Source organism: Salarias fasciatus, chromosome 4, assembly GCF_902148845.1.
Source record: "Salarias fasciatus chromosome 4, fSalaFa1.1, whole genome shotgun sequence".
NCBI classification, from domain to species: Eukaryota; Metazoa; Chordata; class Actinopteri; order Blenniiformes; family Blenniidae; genus Salarias; species Salarias fasciatus.
The window spans coordinates 3,408,248-3,428,691 of record NC_043748.1 but is presented as its reverse complement, the minus strand read 5'-3'; the positions used below and the strand labels follow the sequence as shown (position 1 = coordinate 3,428,691).

The window sequence follows — 20,444 nt, the reverse complement described above, 5'->3', positions numbered from 1 at the left end:
TCCATGGTTACTATGGGGTCAAATGTAAAAGGTCATGAGAGAAACAGATGGCAAAGCAGACTAATGACAAGCCTCTCGTTTATAAGCAAATGTGTGAAAGGAGAATTTATATAACAGAGACAGACCCTGGACAGGTCGTAGGTCAAACCGCACACACTCACATTCGACCTTCTTTTTTTGTGCTCATCCAAAAATGAGCAAAATGTGACCTATCTTCAAAGTGACTCGTTCCAAAACAAAAAATGAATCATGTGTGATTAACTGGTGTGACATTGTCTGTAATAGTCTGAGCACATCAGAGAGTGAAGATTTCCACTGAGATAGATGACCCCTCCAAATCACTTCACCGTTTGCCACTTGTCAGTTAAATTAATTTTCCCACAATGCCTGCATGGAGGACACGTGTGCCGACACTCTCCCCTGCTGACTTGGTGTCCTACTTCACCCTCCACAGGCCTTTTTCTCCCATCCATCCTCCCCTTGCTCGTATATTTCTATACTCTCACGGTGTTTCGGGAGGGAAACCGGCGGCGGGGAGCTTACGAACTGACAATCTGATTTGATTGAAAACAGGATAAATCCCACGCTGGCCGGGGCATTCAATCTCACATCACCGCTGACACACTGCCGTCCCATAAACCCACTTCTTAATCCCAAAGCCTTTTTATTTTGTGGTCAGTGTGCCACCCATTCCAACCCCACAAATCCCTCTCTGCCTCAGTGTCACCCTGCCCCCACCCCATTGTGTGTGTGTGTGTGTGTGTGTGAGAGGGACTGTGTGTGTCTGTTACAGTTGTGGGGACTCAAATCTGTTAATCATCCTTGTGGGGACAAATAAATGTTGCTTTAAGCCCCTTGGGGTCAGATTAACATCAGAGTAATGTCCCCAGAAGGTGTGAAACCACATTCAAGTGTGTGTGTGTGTGTTGTGTGTGTGTGTGTGTGTGTGTGTGTGTGTGTGTGTGTGTGTGTGTGTGTGTGTGTGTGTGTGTGTGGGGATGAGTCTGAGTTCAGGCACAGCTGGCATCCTCATCCTGTAACCTGTTCTGTCCAGGCCGCATCAGAGGATGGATGCTGTGTGAGCTGATCCAGCAGACCTCAGCTTCATGTTTGCCATTTTTTTCCCCTCTTATTTTTTTCTTTTCTCCAAGAGGATATTAACCAACCTCCATCCCATTTCGGGGATAAGTTCTGCTGTGCGTTCCTGGAGAGAAAGACTTCTTAACCATCAACTGACTACAGCAGCGCACAGTCGTGCATGAGAAGCGTGCCAAGTGAGGATGGGACCAGGCTGCGGGGCCAAAGCACAGAAGAATAAATCTCTCCTGCCTTCATGCTGTGACCCTCAGCCCCGCTGCTGTCAGCCCGCTCCAGGACACTGATTTAGGGATTGGAGAGGGGCTATATTATTTATTTATTTATTTATTTTTTGTTGTTGGGATTATTTTTGGGAAGATACTATCTCTCTGCAGAGAAAAGTTTTCCCTCCCCTCACTGCGCCCGACCCTGGGACAATCTGAGAATCCAGCTGGAGGGGCCGAACCGGGATCTGCGGGATTGTTCACAAAAAATGTTAATGGAAAATGCGGGGGCTGCGGTCTCACGCCATGCCCGTGTGAATAAAACAATTTAAAGGATATAAGAGGGGAAGAGGTGCGCGCTCTCGGCGAAGCGCAGCATCGGCGCCAGCATCCGATGCGCGTCCCCGCCCCGGTAGAGGCTGCCCGAGATCCCGGGGAGAGGAGTTGGAGCTGCGCGAGTTAAAGTTGGGCCAAAAAGGGGGGTCGAGAGGATGCTGCGGACCGATCCACGACCTTAATTAACGTAGCCTGCGCGGGGAAACGCGTCCTAAGTTGCAGGATGACTTGCAGAGCACTGAGCCTATGCCTCTTGTTTTTGGGTTTCCAACACTGCTCATCACGTAAGTCCCGTCAAACAGCCAGTCTTCGTGTCTTATCGTTTTAAAGACAATCCAAGATGTTTATAGCCTTCGTGCCGTGTTGCTTGTTGCCGGATCATTTGCTTAAAAAGTTGCAGGGTATTAATAAGTGGAAAATACCACCGCGGGGGGCAAAACGCAGCCTGATGTTGGGATGTTTGAAGGGCAGCGACGCACGCCGCGCCACAGGCGGACATAGTGTTCACACTGGGCTCATTCGGGGTTTTTTCACATATTGTTTTGGGATGCTGCAACATCCAAGCACCGGTTTTTGCGCAATAACGCATTAAAAAAAAAAAAAAAAAAAAAAAAAAAAGCAAAGTGCGGCGGTCCTGCAGGAGGCGCGCGCGCCGGTACGCTCCGCGCTGCATTGCAGTGCTTCCCTCTCAGCCAGCACGCAAGTTTCTGCAGCCTGCGGGCTCTGCGCGACTTCTCAATCACGATTGTCTTTTTTATCCCCCCTAAAAGAAGAAGAATTAAAAATAAACCCTGTCATGTTGGGATAATGAGTGCGAGCGCGCGCGCTCTTCTGCATGGAAATGAGCTGAGAAACGTGCAGAGTGACGGCTGAGAGCGCAGCAGCGCTCCTGGCCGGGACCAGCCCACTGCAGTACTTTTTTTTTGGGAAGCCATCACCTCCCTGTGAAGCCCTGCATGCCGGTTCCACCAGGCAAAGTAATCACTGCAAAAGAAAATCAGTGAATATGTCCTGTGGTGCATTGACTTCTGGATAGAGGTGGGACTGGATCTGCTTGGGTGAGGAGGGGGAAAGACGCAGCATTTATCCACCCTGGAGCCTGCGTGAGAATACCAATCAGCTTTATTTGTGGTGTCAGCGGAAAGACTTGAGGGGGGGTCTTCTGCCGTTTTCATCTATACAGTGTGCATTGCATGACTCGTGAGTTTGGGCAGGAGGGAGGGGTTGTCACGTGACATTGCACTGACAGTGACATTTTGGATTTGGGAATTAGAATGAATTACTCCTTCTTAACGTTGAATATAAAACCCCACATCTGTGATATGTTTTGTTGATATAAATATTTAATAATTTGGTGTAGTTGATATATTTTGGCTGCATTCTGGTGTTTAGTTTTTCATTTGCCAGCTCAGCTCGAGGCTGCTGTTCTTCCTGTATGGAGATTGCATGTTCTTCATGCACGAACCTCCTCCAGGTTTCCTCACAAAGCAACATCATTTTCTCTGTACAGTGGTCTGGTGAACATGTCCAGGCTTTACGTTAGGATGAGATCCAGCCCTGCACGCTCAATTTGATACAGATTGCATAGAAGACGGATAGTTGCAATTACTGGCTGCATTTCTCTGAGCAGTGCTTGAGAGAAACTTTCCAATACAAACTCCTTTTCCTCGTGTTTTTATAGTTTCAGCCTTAAGGTATGAGTTCATAATTTATTCAACAATAAAACTACCTTGGATCTTCGAACCTCCATCGCACATTTGTGGGAAATTTTCACTCGTTCTGCCATTAAACTGGGATCAGACAGCAGCGTATGAGGATTTTTCTGAGGCTACTTTGCTGATGGATTTCTCGCCCACATGCGGAGGGCTCAGCGTCTGGCTTGTAAATGTCCAGATGATGCTTTACAGCCGGCCCGCTGTATTTCTCCAGTGGCTGGAGTGTACGGTGGAGCGGTGCCAGATGTAAATGGAGCCTCAGGCCCCAGACCACTGCTGTCCATCCTGGGGTGTGGCTGAGGCATTCTCTCTATTCTGCTTCTGGGTTTTCAAAGCAGATTTATTTGCAGAAATGTGAAGTTTGGTGTTTTTTTGCCCTGGCTTTTAGAGGAATTAGTCTTTCAGAGCAGATGCTCATTTATTTAGAGAAGCAAAATGGAGGTAAAGTTGAGTCTGAAAGTCTTCAGCCTCTCATTGGTTTGTAGCTTGTGTCCCTGGCTGCAGCAGACGCCCCCCGCAGCGATGCCTCCTGAGCTATGAATTATTTAGTGCAACTCTTATATGAGAAGATGCTGTGTTTTTTTTGCTCCCTTGCGTCCTCTTTTTTGGAAGATGCTTTAATTCGGCTGACGGCTTCACTCCAGCCACACTCGGCGGGATGAAGGCGGTGCTCCCATGCATACTGTATGGCAGCCAGCAGCAGTGATGTGTCGAGTCAGACAGGCCGGCCTACACGTACAGCAGACTGATGATTCAGCACACAGCTCGCCACAGCCCCTTCACGAAGAACACAGAGAGAGAGGAGCCGCTCTGTGGTGCAGGGGAGGGAGGGAGGGAGGGAGGGAGGGGGTAAAAGGGTGAAAGCCCAGTGACTGGATGCTCGGCGCAGGCTTCAGGTGCTCTTCAGCCGCAGCAACGTGACAACGCCCACTGGGGGAGAGGGAAGCAGTGAGCCGGAGAGCTCCAAAGAAATGGAGGGATGGTGATAAGCGAGGGTATGAGGTAATGGGATTCAGCGTTCTGAGAGTTTGGATGGAGATGGAAGGCAGAGAGGAGTCGGGCTGAAGGGAAGCAGGGGAGGGAGGGAAGAGGTGGGGGTGCGTGACAGGTTCGTCATGTGGAGGTGTGGTTGGTGGAGCCGTGTGGCCTGGATTAACCTGACGCAGTCTGGGATGAAGCTGCTCTTTGATTTTAAAGCCAAACTAGCCTTTCTCTTTATTTCTGAGGAATTAAAGCAAATCAATGTGGCGGCCATTAGGAGCAAATGAGCTCTGCTTGTGTAAGCCGCACCACACACCTTCTAAATATTTAGAGTGTGAATGGACCTCTGAGCAGGGGATGTGGCGAGGCGCAGTAAAGGAATGATACAGCAGAGGTATTGATCATCTGGGTTTCAGGAATGTCACCGTGGAGGCAGAGGCTGTAAGTCAAGGTCACATTTCACTTGCTCAGCATGTTTCCTCCAGAGTGTCCTTGACCGAAAGGTGACAGAACCCGTGAGGGTTTACACGAACCAGTGCAAGTAACACACTCCGGTATTGAACTTGAACTCATCCGGAAAAGGCAGAAAACGTCGCATTCATGCTCACTGCTGGTGTGTTTCATGCTGCACTCATTGCAGGGCGAGGCGGTGAATGAAGGCTGCCTGCTCCCTCATTCATACTTCTGCTCCCATCCTCTGGGAGGTTATTTAAAATTTGAGGCTCGTCTGGCGTCATCTGCAGTCTGCACGCTAATCCTCCCTTCATCTCTCCACTGTCGCCATTGTTTGCTGCTCCTGCTCCCGTGTTCCATGACCTCTGTGATTGTAGGCGCTGGAATTACGCTGAAAAGACTCCTGCTCACCGAACAGCTCCCAATGTTTGCAGAGGATTATAGTGATGAAAGGGAAAGAACAGACTTCAGCTGCTCATTTTTATTTCATTGTTACACATGCACAGATTGAAACTGTGTTTCATCTCTTTGATGAAATATATCCACTAATCTGAGGTTGTATTTTATCTATATTAAATCTCCCTGGTGCATATGAAAGGTCATACTTGGAATGAGACAGTGCTTCTTCTGCTGCCTGAGGTGAGAGCTTTGAGTATTCATTCTCAGACATGACAAGAGGCGAGATTAGGCTAAATTATGGTCACTTTAATGGCCTGATTGTGGGGAGAGAGTTGGAGCAGATGGGTGACAGCCCTATCGGTCTCACAGCCACATGCAGAATGACAATTCACTGCGACTGAACCAGTCTGGCATGCATTTGCATGCATGAATGTGATTGGAAAACATGAAGCTTCAGCTCTCAAAAAAAAAACTACAACAGACACATCTGTATGAATCTTGAATAGAAGAAGGTTATGCAAATGCCTGCTATTTATAACTTTTAATGCTACAGATGGAGTGCATCATCCATCCATCTTTTAAATTGCTTCATGCGACCAATACAGGATGTCACCCTGGACACATTACCAGTCCATCATAGTGCAAACAGAGAGAGGAAGTCCGTTATATTCCCATCTGCAGGCCATTCAGAGTCACCAGTTCACCACAAATGCATGTCTTTGGACAGTGGGAGGAAATTGGAAAACCCACACATGTACAGGAAGAACATGCAAACTCCAAACACCGCAAGGTGAGCGCGAACTACCCCAACCAGCATCCGACATCCTGTTTGATCTTAAGGCTGTTAGTTAGAGTTATAAGTTCTGGTCCGCCTGCTTTAAAAGACTCTATTACCAGGAACACTGCTGTCTCTGTTCTGGCGCTTTCAAAAAATCCAAAATGTGTTTTGCTTTGCTTGGAATTCAATGAAACAGATTTGGGTGAATGTGTTGTTCTGTTCCGCAAAGCGTGCAGTAAACCTCTAATTAAACTCCAAACAGTGTTTTCTCTTATCGGGCCGGCAGACTGCGCCGCCATTTGTTGGCCAGAACTGTGAAATGTGAACGCCTGGCTTATGAGCAGTTATTAATAATAACCGCTCACCCTGGTGCCCTCTGTGTTGTCGCTGCAGGAGAATGTGTGGATCCGCTCATCTCCGGGCTCTACGCCTCCTCTTTCCTGGCCTCCTCCAGATATAACTTCCTGTACTCTGCTAATTTTGCCAAACTGTATGGTAAGTTTTTTTTTATTTTTAATCTCGTACTTTAATCTGAATGCACCATAGATTCAGAGCATGTTGTTTCCATTATTTTCTCTGTCATTATCCAACTGTGTTGTTTTCGTTTGCTGCAGCTTAACCGAAAAAGAAGAAAATCTCTTAAAAGCTGTTTCATTATCTGCTTAGCCCCTAATGGAAGACTTGAGACTTTTAAAAAGGAGCAGGTAAATTTAGATTTCTCCACCCGGACCAGATTAAAAAACAGAGTAAACAGAGTTGTGGAGCAGGGCTGTGAATCCTCACAAATACCAAAAGAACATTTTGTTCTTGAAGATTGTTTAGTTGGAAACTGAAAAAAAAAAAAAATGACAAAGTGTACGGTAAGAATTTAAGAGAGTTGGACAGGCGACAAATGAAGGTGGATGAATGAGTCAGAGCATCTCAGGACCTGCTCCGCAGTATTATTCACTATTCATCAAAAGTGGTGCGAAGACAGACGAGCAGTCCAGGCTCATTGATGAATTTCAGCTGACGGGACTTGAAGGATCACCAGAGGTCCAGTGAAGCCGGAGTATTGATGGGTCAGCGCTGTTTTAGCACACGAGGGACAATTATTCAAGCTGTTATACTGTTATGGAAAATTTCAGGCATGTTTACCAAGAGGTTCCTACATTTGAGCTGATAAAATGTAAATGATTCTTTCTCCAGTCTGGCAGAAGCTGCTCAATCAAGTCCCATTAATATTAAAATTCCTGATAAAACAAATCATCGTTTCACTGAAAATATCTCATTTATATGACTTCAGTCCTCAGTAAGTTAAAAACATCCACAATTTTATTCACAACTCATTTAAATACCCTTCTTTTATAGATTCTTCATTTGTAAAAGCCATTATGTTGGTTTTTCATGTGCACTTACTGCTTTCCTGATATTACTGGCTGAATTTCACTTGCATAATAATACACATTGCCAAGTATTCTGTCCAGAAGTATTAATATCTCTGATATGATCTTAAAAAAAGTGTTCTTTTGTGATAATATCCATTGTTTTCACTTCCTGCAAATGTGCTAATCTGTGTCCAGCAGTGATTTCAAGATGTCCTGATGAAAATCTTCACAGACGTTTAGAAATAGAGGAAACCTGTTCTGGTTATTCTCACTTTCTGGTCAAGAAGAAGGAGTTTAGTTCAAGATCAGAAACGAAATGATTCAAGGACAGTCATGATAGACAAACTTCACCAAATCCATTCATTTTCTCGGAAAAAACTCCCAGAGGTGTGAGTAATCACGAGGACAGCTCCACCCAGGATGTGTTCATCTCTGTCCCCCACTCAGGCAGCAGCGGCTGGTCGCCGTCCCCCCGGGACAGACAGCCATGGCTGCAGGTGGACCTGGGCAGGAAGTACCGGCTGAGAGCCATCGCCACCCAGGGGACCTTCAACTCCTACGACTGGGTGACCAGGTACACGCTGCTGTACGGAGACCGGCCCGACTCCTGGACGCCCTACATCATGAAAGGAGGAAACTCAGTAGGTGCCAGAGGAAGGGCGGGGGGGGGGGGGGTTGATGGCCTTAACTGGGATGAGTCAGGGATTAAAGAGTCAATCGTAATCTTTATAGCCGATTCTGGATCCAGAATGTATCATATTTATTATTCTGGAGGCTCAAACAAAGACGGCGCAGCATATTATCTCCCTCCACGCTGACAGGCCTAATCTCATCACCAGTTCATCTCGGCTGGCCTAATAAGGCGCTAACGCCGTCACCCTGACTCAGTAAGTTACTCTTCTGTTTTGCAGACCATGCCCGGGAACTGGAATTACTATCAGGTGAAAAGGAATGTCTTCCATTACGCCTTCACTGCCAAACACATCCGCCTGCTGCCTCTGGAGTGGAACACGGAGAACGGAGGGAAGATCGGAGTGCGGCTGGAGCTGTTCGGCTGCCCTTATGGTGAGAACGGACTAATGGACGCCAGATGACAGTTTGCTGATTCCCGTTCGCGTCCAGGGACGATCGACAATCCCAGTGCCTAATCCTCTTTGACAAAAAGCCACGGATTCCTAAAGCCAAATATGTTCCTGGCAGATTATTACTTCCAGCATCACTTGATTTATATTGGAGAGCAGGAAGGGTTGAAACATGTCTGTCAATATCTCAAGCCTTTAAAAAAAATCTGATACAAACTAGTTACACATGTTTGCTATTGAGGGGTTTTCATTTCAACACAAAGAAAAATAACAAAAAATGCAGCTTCAGACACAAGAAGTGAAGTGTTACAAGTGACCCCAGTGTTTGGGTTAATTATAACATGAAACTTTTTCCAATGAGTGTTTGTCAGAGTGTGTGTGTGCTTGTTCCTATTATGCGATGTCTTTTCTCCTGGTTTCAGATTCCTACGTGCTGCAGTACAACGGAGACGACTCGGTGGTCTACATGTACCCCGAGAAGAGGTCCCGCACGCTGCGCGATCACATCGCAATAAACTTCAAAACCCTGGAGCAGGACGGTCTGCTGCTGCACAGCGAGGGGATTCAGGGAGACCTCTTCACCCTGGAGCTGAAGCGAGGCCGCCTCTACCTGCACATCAGCCTCGGTGCGCCCTCAGACTTGCTTTCACCGTCGAGACTCTGATCTAAAGTTTTAAACTCTCGTGTTTTTCGTTCAGGAAGCAGTAATGTGCACAAAGTGAACGGGCGAACGACTCTGACCGCCGGGAGCCTCCTGGATAACCTCCACTGGCACTACGTCACCATCAAGCGCTACGGCCGGCAGGTGAACTTCACGGTGGACAGCCAGACGGTGACGGCCATCTGCAACGGGGAGTTCACCCACCTGGACCTGGATTCGCAGGTAACCTCACCCGCACGGCCGTCGGCTGCTGAGGAATGGTCACTCAAGTCTCTCTGCCTGTTGCTCAGATGTATGTAGGAGGGGTAATCGAGCAGAACCTGCCCCACCTGCCCACCACGCCCAACTTCCGAGGCTGCCTGGAAAACGTCTTCATCAATGGCGTCAATGTGATCGACAAGGCGAAGAGAGAGGAGAGTGACATCCGCATACCGAGGAAGGCAAGAATCTCCAGCAAACACAAGCGGCTCATTAAAAAGGATGTCTATTCCTTGTAATTGCCTCGGTATTGGCAGTTTCATCTCTGCTTCATTTGCCGTGCTTGCCGTGATGAATGGAGTCTCTCTCTCTCTCCCTCTCTCTCTCTCCCGTTCCGCCCAGAAAAAGATGCACTTCGCCTGCCGGGACATCCTGCTCAAACCCATGACGTTCGCCGGGCCCAACAACTACCTACAGGTGCCGGGCTTCTTCCGGAGGCCTCGCATGTTCGTGAAGTTCAAGTTCCGCTCCTGGGACTACACGGGTCTGCTGATGTTCACGCGCTTCGCCGACGACCTGGGCGCCCTTGAGCTGGGCCTGAGCGAGGGACAGATCAACGTCACCATATTCCAGCCCGGCAAGAAGAAACTGCAGTTCGCTGCAGGTGTGTGATGGGAGCGGTTGTGGCTAACTTTGACTTGAAAGAGTCGCATTAGTCATCGAATGTGGTTTTTAATGACAGCTCTGTCATGGTGTTTCAGGATACAGGCTGAACGACGGCTACTGGCACACGGTGGATTTAGCAGCCAGAGACAACCTGATGACTCTCACTATCGATGAAGAAGAGGCTTCGCCGTTAAAGATCACCAACCCTTTCACCATCCGGACAGGAGACCGCTACTTCTTTGGAGGTGCGGGGATGAGTTCATTCATCAAACCGAGAGCAAAAAAGAAAAAAAAAAAATCTCTTTCAGCTTTTTGAAATTTTGCTATCTCGCACTCAGGTTGTCCAAAAACCAATAACACTATACGAAAGTGTGAGACCAAGCTGAATCGCTTCCACGGCTGCATGCAGCACATCTTCATAGACAACGAGCAGCTCGATATTGACATCATTCTGCAGCGGCAGTGGGGGCGGTACGCCGAGCTGCTGTTAGGGACCTGTGGGATCACTGACAGGTAGGACTTCCTGTACAGGAACCGCACCGCTGAGCACATCCGGCTGATGAAGCAACAAAGGTAGAAATAAAGCAAAACTGTGAAAATCCTCAGCTTGAAAACGTGTTTCATATAACAGATGTACTCCAAATCCGTGTGAGCATGAAGGCAGATGCATCCAGTCGTGGGACGACTTCATCTGCCTGTGTGAGAATACAGGATATAAAGGAGAAGTCTGTCACATGTGTGAGTTGCTTCTTGAAAAAAATCTTTTTTATCACTGCAGTAATTCTCACTTTCCACCTAATTGCGCCTGGCCGGTGGTGTGTTTATTCCTCATGATAACAAATGGCTCGTCCCTCTCCTCGAGCAGCGGTTTATAAAGAATCGTGCGAGGCCTACAGACTCAGCGGCAAGTATTGGTCTGGAAACTACACCATCGATCCTGATCTGAGTGGGCCGCTCAAACCATTTGAAGTGTACTGCAAAATGAAGTGTGAGTAATCGCTTGTCCCTGATAAAACACACTCGTTACCAGCAATGTGTTCACTGTTGGCCAAAGCATCTGTGGGCTGCCTGAAAACAATGAGTCAAGCTATTTTATTCCAATTATGAGGAAATTTACATTGATGTCTCAAGGGAAATAAAAGGGTTTATATAACACTGTGTAGAAACGTTCTTTTTCTTTTTTTGCCACCTCTCTGTTCAGTGACGCATGTCTGTTGTGCCTCTTTGCAGCGTATAAAGCGTGGACAGTAATAATGCATGATCGAGCAGATGGGACGAAGGTGACTGGGAGTTCAATCGACCGGCCGTATATCGGAGACGTCAACTACTGGAACGCCTCGTGGGACGAAGTCACTGCTCTGGCCAACACCTCCCTGTACTGCGAGCAGTGGATTGACTACTCCTGCTATAAGTCCCGCCTCCTCAACACGCCGAGTAAGTAGAATCGGCGGGTTTTTAGTTTCCTCCTGTCAACAGGAAAGGCTCAGATGACACATCTGGAACAATCTCTGTTCTAAAATAGACGGGCGGCCGTTCGGTTACTGGATCGGCCGCAACAACGAGAGTCACTATTACTGGGGCGGGACGTTCAGAGAGGTCCAAAAGTGTGGCTGTGCCATCAACCAAACCTGCGTCGACCCCAAGTTCCAGTGCAACTGTGATGCAGACTACAGACAGTGGTGAGCGGAGGTGCCGTTAAGAGCCTCGACTCGGCTTCCGCCGTGATTCCAGGGCTCTCAAACCCCTGTCGTGGATTTCAGGTATTCGGATAAAGGCTACTTGGACTTCAGAGACCACCTGCCCGTGAGAAGGGTGGTGGTTGGAGACACCAACCGAACCGGCTCCGAGGCGCAGTTCACAGTGGGACCGCTCCGCTGCCACGGCGACAGTGAGCCTCAGAATGATGGGTTATGCTAACGCTAACGCTAACGCTGACGCTTCACGCGTTGATCTCACTACCTAAATACACATCTGTGTTTTCCACAGGGAACATCTGGAACACCATCGCCTTCACTAAGCCCACCTACATCACCTTCCCCACCCTGCGGCCTGGAAACACCATCGACATCTCCTTCCACTTCAAGACCTACCGAGAGCACTGCGTCTTCCTGGAGAACTCAGACGACCATCTCAAGAACTTCATTCGAGTGGAGCTGAACAGTGAGTGGACTCCATCTCTCTCCTGCAGCTGGACTAGACTGCTCCTAAACTCAAAGTGAAACATTCTCTCCGTCTCTTTTTTTTTTTTTTTTTTCAGCCACCCATAACCTCGCCTTGGTGTTCATGGTCGGCGACGGAATCCTCAACGTGACCTTGCACTCTCCCGTGCCGCTCAACGACAACGAGTGGCACTTCGTCCAGGCTGAACTTAACGTGAAGGTCGCGCGCATCAAGGTGGATTACCAGCCCTGGACGGTCAAACGGCTGCCCGGCCAGACCTTCGTCACCATGGACTTCACGCACCCGCTGCTTGTCGGTAGGTTTTGGTTAACGGGAGCGAAAGTCGAGCCTTGCCTGAGTGAAGACCACTGACTGAGACGTTCTCCGTGGCAGGTGCTGCGAACCGGACCCTCAGGCCTTTCTTGGGCTGCCTTCGAGGACTACGGATAAACGGAGCTCCCCTTGACCTGGAAGGGAAAGTGAACGAGGCGCAGGGCATCAGGAGGAACTGCACCGGGCAGTGCCTCAACGCCACCATACCGTGCCGGAACAGCGGCCAGTGCATCGAGGGATACGCCTCCTACACCTGTGACTGCAACAACACGGCGTTTGATGGTTTCTACTGCCATAAAGGTGAGCTCACGTTCAGCATACGTCTCTCTACAGCCCCGGCGTCGATCGTCTGACTCTCTGATTCCTCCGTAAGATATCGGAGCCTATTTCGAGATCGGATCGTGGCTGAAGTATAACATACGGAAGAAGCCCGTATCGGACGAGGCGGCGTGGGCCAACTGGATCGACCCGCACTACGACAACTTCAGCCTGGGCTACAACGACACGGCCGAGGAGATAGAGTTCAGCTTCAGTACGGTTCACAAGCCCGCCGTGCTGCTGTACATCAGCTCCTTCGTCCAGGACTACATTGCTATCCTCCTCAAGTATGACGGTAGGTGAAAAAAAAAAAAAACCTTCCTTCTTACTATCCACCAAAGCAGCTTCTGCTTCTGAAGCCTTCTGTTGCCTCTCTTGCTGCAGGGACTGTCGATCTGCGCTATAAACTGGGACTCATAACACACAAGTACGAGCTGACCAACCGAAACCTGGCGGACGGATACCCGCACTACGTGAACATAACGAGGCACAACAGAACCATCAAGACACAGGTTTTTATTCCCACCGCCTCCGCCGTTCAAAACACATTCATTTCAGGAAATCTGTGCTCTGCTTCGGATCAGTTTGAGGTTCTCAGATGACAGACCTCATAAATGTGAAGGAAAGGAAGAGGTCCAGGAGTGCAGTTTTCCCCTCCAGGATCAGATCTCTGATTTGATAGAGACACTGATATCTTTCTTATCACTACAAACAACCTGCGGCTGATCAGCTCGGCTCAGTGTATTGAGTCAAAACGTTGTAGGAAATGACTAGCAGGTGTGCCATTACCTCCACAATCACAGTTTCTGAGAGCGCCAGACTGGCTGCCTTCCATATTATTCCTGACTGCGGCCCAAAATTTACAACGCAGATGTGAAAGTGGCATAAATCTTCTGATCCGAGCATCAAAAAATGCAAAACTAGTAAGATTTGTTAAGTGCTTCTCCATTATTATTATTAAAAGTGAAATTTTAAAGCAAAATCCTGCATCATGTGAAAGTGCTTTCATGCAAATCGTTATTTCAAGAATTAAGCTGTATGGTAACTCACATGAGAAAACGTATATGTTTTAACTAACAATGAATCCCAACAACTTTAATATTATATAAAATTACATGAAAAGCATCAGAGAGTCTGGTGAGATAAAGGATGTGCATATCATGACGATATACAGAGTTTTTATTCATAATCTGACTCTTTTATTTCCCGCATTTAGGTGGATTATATGGAGCCGATAGTGGAAAAAATCACTTTGGTTGAAGATGCACGATTCGACTCTCCTAAGTCCATGTTCCTCGGCCGTGTGATGGGTAAAACTCTTACTCACTGCTACTGCCAGTCAGGAGTTGCAATATATTCACTCTGCTGGTAAATTCTGTTTAATGATCTCCCCTTCAGAGGTTGGCGACATCGACTATGAGATCCAGAAACACAACGCTCCGGGCTTCATCGGCTGCATATCCGGGGTGCGGTACAACGTGTACGCCCCCCTGAAGGCCCTTTTCCGCCCCAATGAGACGGACCCTCCGGTCACCACGCAGGGTTACGTCTCCGAGTCCAACTGCGGTGCCTTCCCGCCCGTGCTGGGCTACGTCCCCTGGGAGGTGGACCCCTGGTTCACCAGCATAGGTCAGCACAAACAGCACAACAAAGACACACAGGAGATATTATTTAAAGTGTCGAAGCACTCAAAACGTTCTGTCTCTTTGTTTTGCAGAGTATATTTATATCCACGATGACCTGGGTCTGTTCTGGATAACAGGTAAGGTTTCCACTGATTCCCCTTTCATTTCTGTTTTATTCGCTTCTTTCCGTCCCGTCCCAGACGACTCAGACCTTTTGAAACTCTTTCTTCTTCTTTTTTTTCTTCTTTTCTAAAATCCTCTAATCCTAAATTAGAGCCGAGCCTTCAGATTCCAGCAAAAGCTTTTGAGTGTTTACTCCAGCGCCGGACGGGAGGCATGATTAGAATACATATGGGAGAAAACCAAAGAACCCAAATAGAGGGGAAAAAAACAAAACAAACAAACAAAATCTCATTTTTTTTAAAGTGTTTTTTTTTTTAAATCCAGACAGCAGAATTGAATCCTCTCAGATTAAGTCAGATCAACTTTTTAATGAGGTTGCAAAATGCAAGAAATACTGTGAACTAGGAAATCCTGGCATCACTTAAATACCTGTATAGGTTCAGAAACGTATATTCTGTAGGAAATACTGCTGAATATAAAGAATGTGAATGAAAATAAATGAAAAATGACTTTTCCGCAGATCTAATCATAACTATTACTTAACCTGTGTAATCCACATCCTAACCTTATAAGCAGCGGACATGTTGAGCGATGAGAGCGGATCGGCGGCCTGCAGCGCCGCGTTACAGACGAGGGGGAAATTAGAGCAGGTCCCCCCGATGAGCAGGAGAGGCTGGAGACCGGGATTAAACCGCAGCACAGAGACTCCCTGCTCCATCCCCGTCTGAGACCTTCACCGGATCAGCTATATTTAGTCTGCAGGGGCCCGGATTACTCCTCGCCATTGATAGATGCTTCGGTTTCATAGATCATTTATTATCAGAGTTATTATGCTAATGCAGGGCCGTTAAAGATTACGGCTCCATTCCCGCATCCAAACAATAATAATGCATCCTTCCATATCACATATTGTTCCCGTCTTGTATGAGGATAGGAAGCTGAGCTGCAGGGAGTCGGTTGTGACTTTTCACCGCTTCGTCACACAGCCAGCGGCCTGACTGACAAACACACACACACACACACACACACACACACACACACACACACCTCCAGGCAGCTTCAAGTTCCCATTTCTCCTCCTGACCCAAGTGTGAATGGAGCGCAGGAGGAAAGCAAAGCAAACGCTCTGATTCAGCTGCGAAGCCAAACGCTGAACAACAGTTCATCACGCGGCTGCAAAAAAGCCAAACAGCCGTTAGCTGAATATGTCATATTATAAAGTGAACAGCCGCAGTGCAGATTTGGATTTTATTTAATTCTATAAACCTTCCTATTCATGGTTGGATTACTGAGTCATGCAACATTTAGCTGAAGCCGTACTACATGACAGCAGCCATTTCCAAACTGAACTGAACTGACGCACTGCTGTCTCCTCCTCCTCTGCTCATTTCCGTTCTGGCATTGCTGCATATATTAGACAATCTTCTCAAATTACAGAAGTAGCGAACCCCCGAGGTCAAGAGATACAAATCTGTCCTATGTTCTGAAAGCTTACTCAGAGTGCGCATTCAATATTCAAGAAGTGAAAACATAGACTAGCTGACGAGGACGCTTTCAAACTTTCGGTTTACTTGAAGTCATCCTTCAGGGTAATCAGTTAAATAGGAACAAAAAAAAGATGAGAATCAAGATCAGATACATTAAACACACTAAGACAGCAAGTAAAAATGTATTTCCATAGTGCTTTTCACAGATCAGCTGTCACAAAGTGCTTCACATTGATAAAAAAATCATATAAAGATCACAGATATAAAGACAAAAGAACATCCAACAGTAAGACGATGTGCGATGAAACGGCAGCATGATTGAAATTAGTTTATCTCTCCTGTCAAATGTAATGATAGAACTATTAATGCAGCTTCAGCCCAGATTTGTGGCTCCAGTCTCGCTGTGACCTTAATTAGCCCACAGTCTCAGTTTGTCTGATTGCCGATCTCCCTCTGGAATCTCAGCCCAGCGCCTCTCCCTCATCAGTATTTCGCGGCCGCATCTTTTTCCCTCACAGTCTGCGTCTATTTTTATCCCGCAGTCATTGTCATCCTGGCGCTGCTGCTGCTCTTCGGCGGCCTGTACAGCATCTACGTCTACGCCTACCAGCAGAAGGGCAGTTACCACACCAACGAACCCAAAAACCTGGAGTCTCCCAGCAGCTCGCGGCCGCTGACCGAGACGCTGCGCAGGGAAAAGAAGAACCTCCCGGAAATCGAGGAGGAGTTCAGGAGCGACTAGCACCGGCGGACCTCTGGGACAATGGGTGGGCTTCGACGGGGGGTTGGAACGGGAAATAGCACTAACAAAAAAAAAAAAAAAACCACAGATACCTGTATTCAGTTTGAAATATTTTGGTTTGTTTTCTTTCTTTTCTACATTTTGCTTTGTGTCCTCTTCCCCAGGTGAGTGGGATATGACGCCTGGTGCTCTACACAGTATGTATTTTGGTGAATTTTGGGTTGGAATCAAGCCCCAGTGTTGCATGAGGAGCCAGCGAGTCTCGCGCTGTACCGCAGGGCGACCTACTGAAGTGCCTCGTCTGAGCGAGCGTGATCTGGAGTCACTGTTACGGCTTATTCAGATCAGACCCTGTAGGGCAGAGGGTGTTACGGAAACTTCAATTGGCGCGTCGATTTCAAACATCCAGCCTTATACCGACTGCTTTATTTTCTGAGCCATTTTCTGAGACCGATAACAGCTATCGATAGCTTACTGTACCGATCTATCGCCATCTAAAAACAAACCTTTGAACGACAATCTCTCATGGAGCCATTTTTTGACACCGTCGCTTGTAATCTGTCCCGGGGTTGAACAGTGCATTTCCAAAAGCCGGTTAAAAGTCCCACCGGCGCCACAAGCACACAGAATCTGAGGGAACGGGATCAATGTTTTCACAAGCATGGAGCTATGAGATGTCGAGCTTCGGGATGTTTCATATAGAGACCGTAAAAGGTGTATCCGCTTTGTTGTATTGCAGCCTATAACTGTATTGTGTCCTATAACCTATACAGGACGACGCACGTCGGTGGTTCAGATTCGCCCTAGTGTCAGTAGATAGCAGCTTCTCCAAATCGCATTACGCTCAGATCTCTAGATTTTTAATTATTGGGCTTTGGAAATGCAAATGTGGCGTACCTCTGGGCGCGGGAGCTTAGCCGGCAGAACAGGAACTGAAGCGGAAGTAAAGCTTTCCAGGGACAGACTGAAAGATCTCAAGAACTCATTCCTTCCGTTTTTTTCTGTGTGTTGTGATCAAGCTGCCACTAGCTTGGTGCTACGGGGTGTTTTGACTCTAAAGCGAAGAGGAATCCATCCTTCCTCAACCTTCAATAAACAACAACATTCAGGGAACAGCTGCTTCCTTATGGGGATGTGGAGAAGCATACATCTAAACACACACACACACTCACACACACACACATAAACAATAACTTATGTACAGCGGACCACAGGAGTGTAAATGCTAAATCTTTTACTTCCAACACTGCTTGAATATGTTTGTAACGCTGTAGGACAGTGGCGGACCACATCCTCGCTGCTGCTGCTGCTTGTTTAGCTGCTTCCAGTGAAAAGTTAAAACAAATGAAAACAAAAACAAAAACAAAAAAAAAATTGCTTGATGAAATTTTTTCCTCCTTGTCGAGATGAAATTTCATTTGATTAGAGCTCTCATCCCCTCACTACAGCGCACCTCGTCACTGGAGCACTAATGTCTTTGTGGAATTAAGAAAATAATAATCTAAAAAAAAAACAAACAATAAAATTAAAAAAAAAAAAGTGACACTTGCACCATACCAGCTATGCACATGTAGAGCATGAGCGCACTTTGCAGTTAACATGCAATAATAGGAGCTTCTTTCCACCACCAATGATGGAAACGTCTTGGTTTAGTTTGCAAATGCAGAATATCAAGTAGGACGTACTGAGTGTACACGTGAATATATGACTACTGTGTTTAGGCGACTTTTCATTTCTTCCTCCTGAAGTTGAGCAACGGCTGGATTGGAGCGTTGAATGTAAATCCTTTGACTCTGTAATGTACTGAACAGTTCTCGTTGTAGACTGCTTTAGCAATGAAAGTCAAACCCTCCACATGGTAGCTTTTTCTTTTGGGTAATGCTCAGGATAAAGAAAGTACAGCTCTTGTCTTCTGTAGCACTGACACACCTCCAAGCACTCAGCGTTGTTGGTTTGCTTCCATTACAGACGGGCAGGGCTGCGCCATCTTTGCACAGTGAATAAAAAAAAAAAAAAAAAAAAAAGGATGTACAAAAGTAAAACTCACTGTAAAGAACCTGTACAGGCTATATTTTCTAGAATGTGCTGTGACAGGATGAATGAAAGCGAAGAGTGAGAAAACAGGTTGGAGCTGCTGGGTTGTTTGGTTCGTGTTTCGATCACATGGACAATCATCACTCAAACTCCGTGGAAAAAGTCGACTTCTTGTATTCTCTAAGTGTATTCGCCTCACTGTACTCACCGGTAAACGGACTATAAACATTCAGCCTAGCAGTGTCACATTATTGCAGCGTGCTGGTTCATATCTGCGTGTGTGTGTGTGGTCCCTGGAGCGTGTGATGGACTGGGTGCTTTCGTGTGTGTGTGCGCATTTACAGTTTTTTCCCCCCACTAAAAATACAAACCTGATGATGTTTATGTGCACTGATGCCAACTCACTTACCGCAGTGCACCGACAGCGGCGGGACTGAGACAGGAAGTGAGGTTGGGAGTGGCTCCTCCACCTGTGATCGATAGAGGATCTGTGCTCTGATGTTTCTGGAGAGATCTTTAAAAATGGAGGCAAGGCCGTGGCTGAGAGGGATTGAACGAGACGGCCACTAGAGGGAGTCATGGCCTCATCTCACACAGGGTATCTGCTTCACCTGTGAGAAAAATATCAACTGATTTTCAATTAGAGAAAGAAAAAAAAAAAGAATCAATTCAAAATTCAAAGCAACATGAAGGTGAATTACGTTCTTTAAAGGGTGAATAACCTGCATGTGATTCTGTTCTACGTTCTGAGAGATTTCCAAACCTCCCAAGGCCTTAAGGCGTGCAGACGCCCTGCAGTGTGAAATCAGGTGGAGCAGCAGCAGAGAGAGGAGCAGGCAGGCCAGACCCGGACAGACGTCTCTGCACCATCTCAATCCCTCTGGAACAAAAACTACAATAACACGAAAACTGCAGCGGTGTTTCGTTCCATCACACTGAAATTTAGTCCTTTTTTTTTTCTTTTTTTTTTTTTTCCTGTATGCTCAAGTTTGTTTTTGTAATAATTTCACTGTAAATGACCATTACTGTGTAAATTCAAGGCAAAGCCAAACTGTCATCCCAATAAAAGACGCTTGAAGGAATGTGTCCACGTGTGCTGAATGCAGGCATTGTGCTGGTTTCGTGTTGAGCAATGTGTGATATAATTTTCAGAAAATGTGAAGCAGAAGGTCAGATGCTCACATTTGAATCGTTTTGCCATTATTCCTTTGACATTATGGATCTGAATGCATTTTAGAGTAAAAACGATCACATTTATGATTCAATAAGGTGAATTTACAGCCGTTTAGCTCACTTTATCTTAAATTAGAAGCTCCAGTTCTCACGCATTGCTTTGCCTCTCTAGTAGAGGGGGTAGTTTCCTTGTAGTGATTGAGATGTAACTGGTTTATGTTTTCTGTTGGTCGACACAGAGGGGAAATTTGGTGTTGTGAGTCTAATGTTTACTCTCCTTACAATATTTCCTCTCCTGGCTTTACCTATCCTCGAGTATCAGGTTGACAGTGTGAAAACAAAAAAGGAAAATTCCAAAGTTAGGGTTACGGTTAGGTTGTTAGGGTTGTTTTGAAACGGTAGGTATGAAGGCAAAAGTGAAACATCTTAAACTATCTCCTGGTAAAAAAAGGCATATCGGTAACACCATGGTAACACTGAGGTTCTGTTTATTAGCTGCTCCATCGCTGCTC

General features: G+C 46.8%; 1 protein-coding gene across 1 annotated transcript; it reads left to right on the top strand.

Moving 5' to 3' along the window:
- The first annotated feature begins 1,587 nt into the window (after window positions 1-1,587).
- On the top strand, window positions 1,588-17,303 carry cntnap1 (contactin associated protein 1). The gene is made up of 24 exons (XM_030088631.1): window positions 1,588-1,921; window positions 6,357-6,458; window positions 7,778-7,971; window positions 8,242-8,395; window positions 8,835-9,038; window positions 9,111-9,295; window positions 9,364-9,513; window positions 9,674-9,935; window positions 10,033-10,182; window positions 10,276-10,450; window positions 10,569-10,675; window positions 10,803-10,925; window positions 11,168-11,371; window positions 11,460-11,616; window positions 11,698-11,825; window positions 11,924-12,097; window positions 12,195-12,413; window positions 12,491-12,730; window positions 12,804-13,043; window positions 13,133-13,260; window positions 13,965-14,058; window positions 14,147-14,377; window positions 14,466-14,510; window positions 16,526-17,303. The coding sequence occupies exons 1-24, from the start codon at window positions 1,861-1,863 to the stop codon at window positions 16,723-16,725; spliced, it is 3,927 nt and encodes a 1,308-aa protein (XP_029944491.1). The 5' UTR covers window positions 1,588-1,860; the 3' UTR covers window positions 16,726-17,303.
- Window positions 17,304-20,444: the final 3,141 nt, after the last annotated feature.

Bases quoted from the DNA above. Each gene is read 5' to 3' on its own strand.
- cntnap1 (XM_030088631.1), top strand. From the start codon at position 1,861: ATGACTTGCAGAGCACTGAGCCTATGCCTCTTGTTTTTGGGTTTCCAA. The intron at 10,183-10,275 runs GTGCGGGGATGA...TCTCGCACTCAG, and splicing joins AGACCGCTACTTCTTTGGAG to GTTGTCCAAAAACCAATAAC. The intron at 11,617-11,697 runs GTGAGCGGAGGT...CGTGGATTTCAG, and splicing joins GATGCAGACTACAGACAGTG to GTATTCGGATAAAGGCTACT.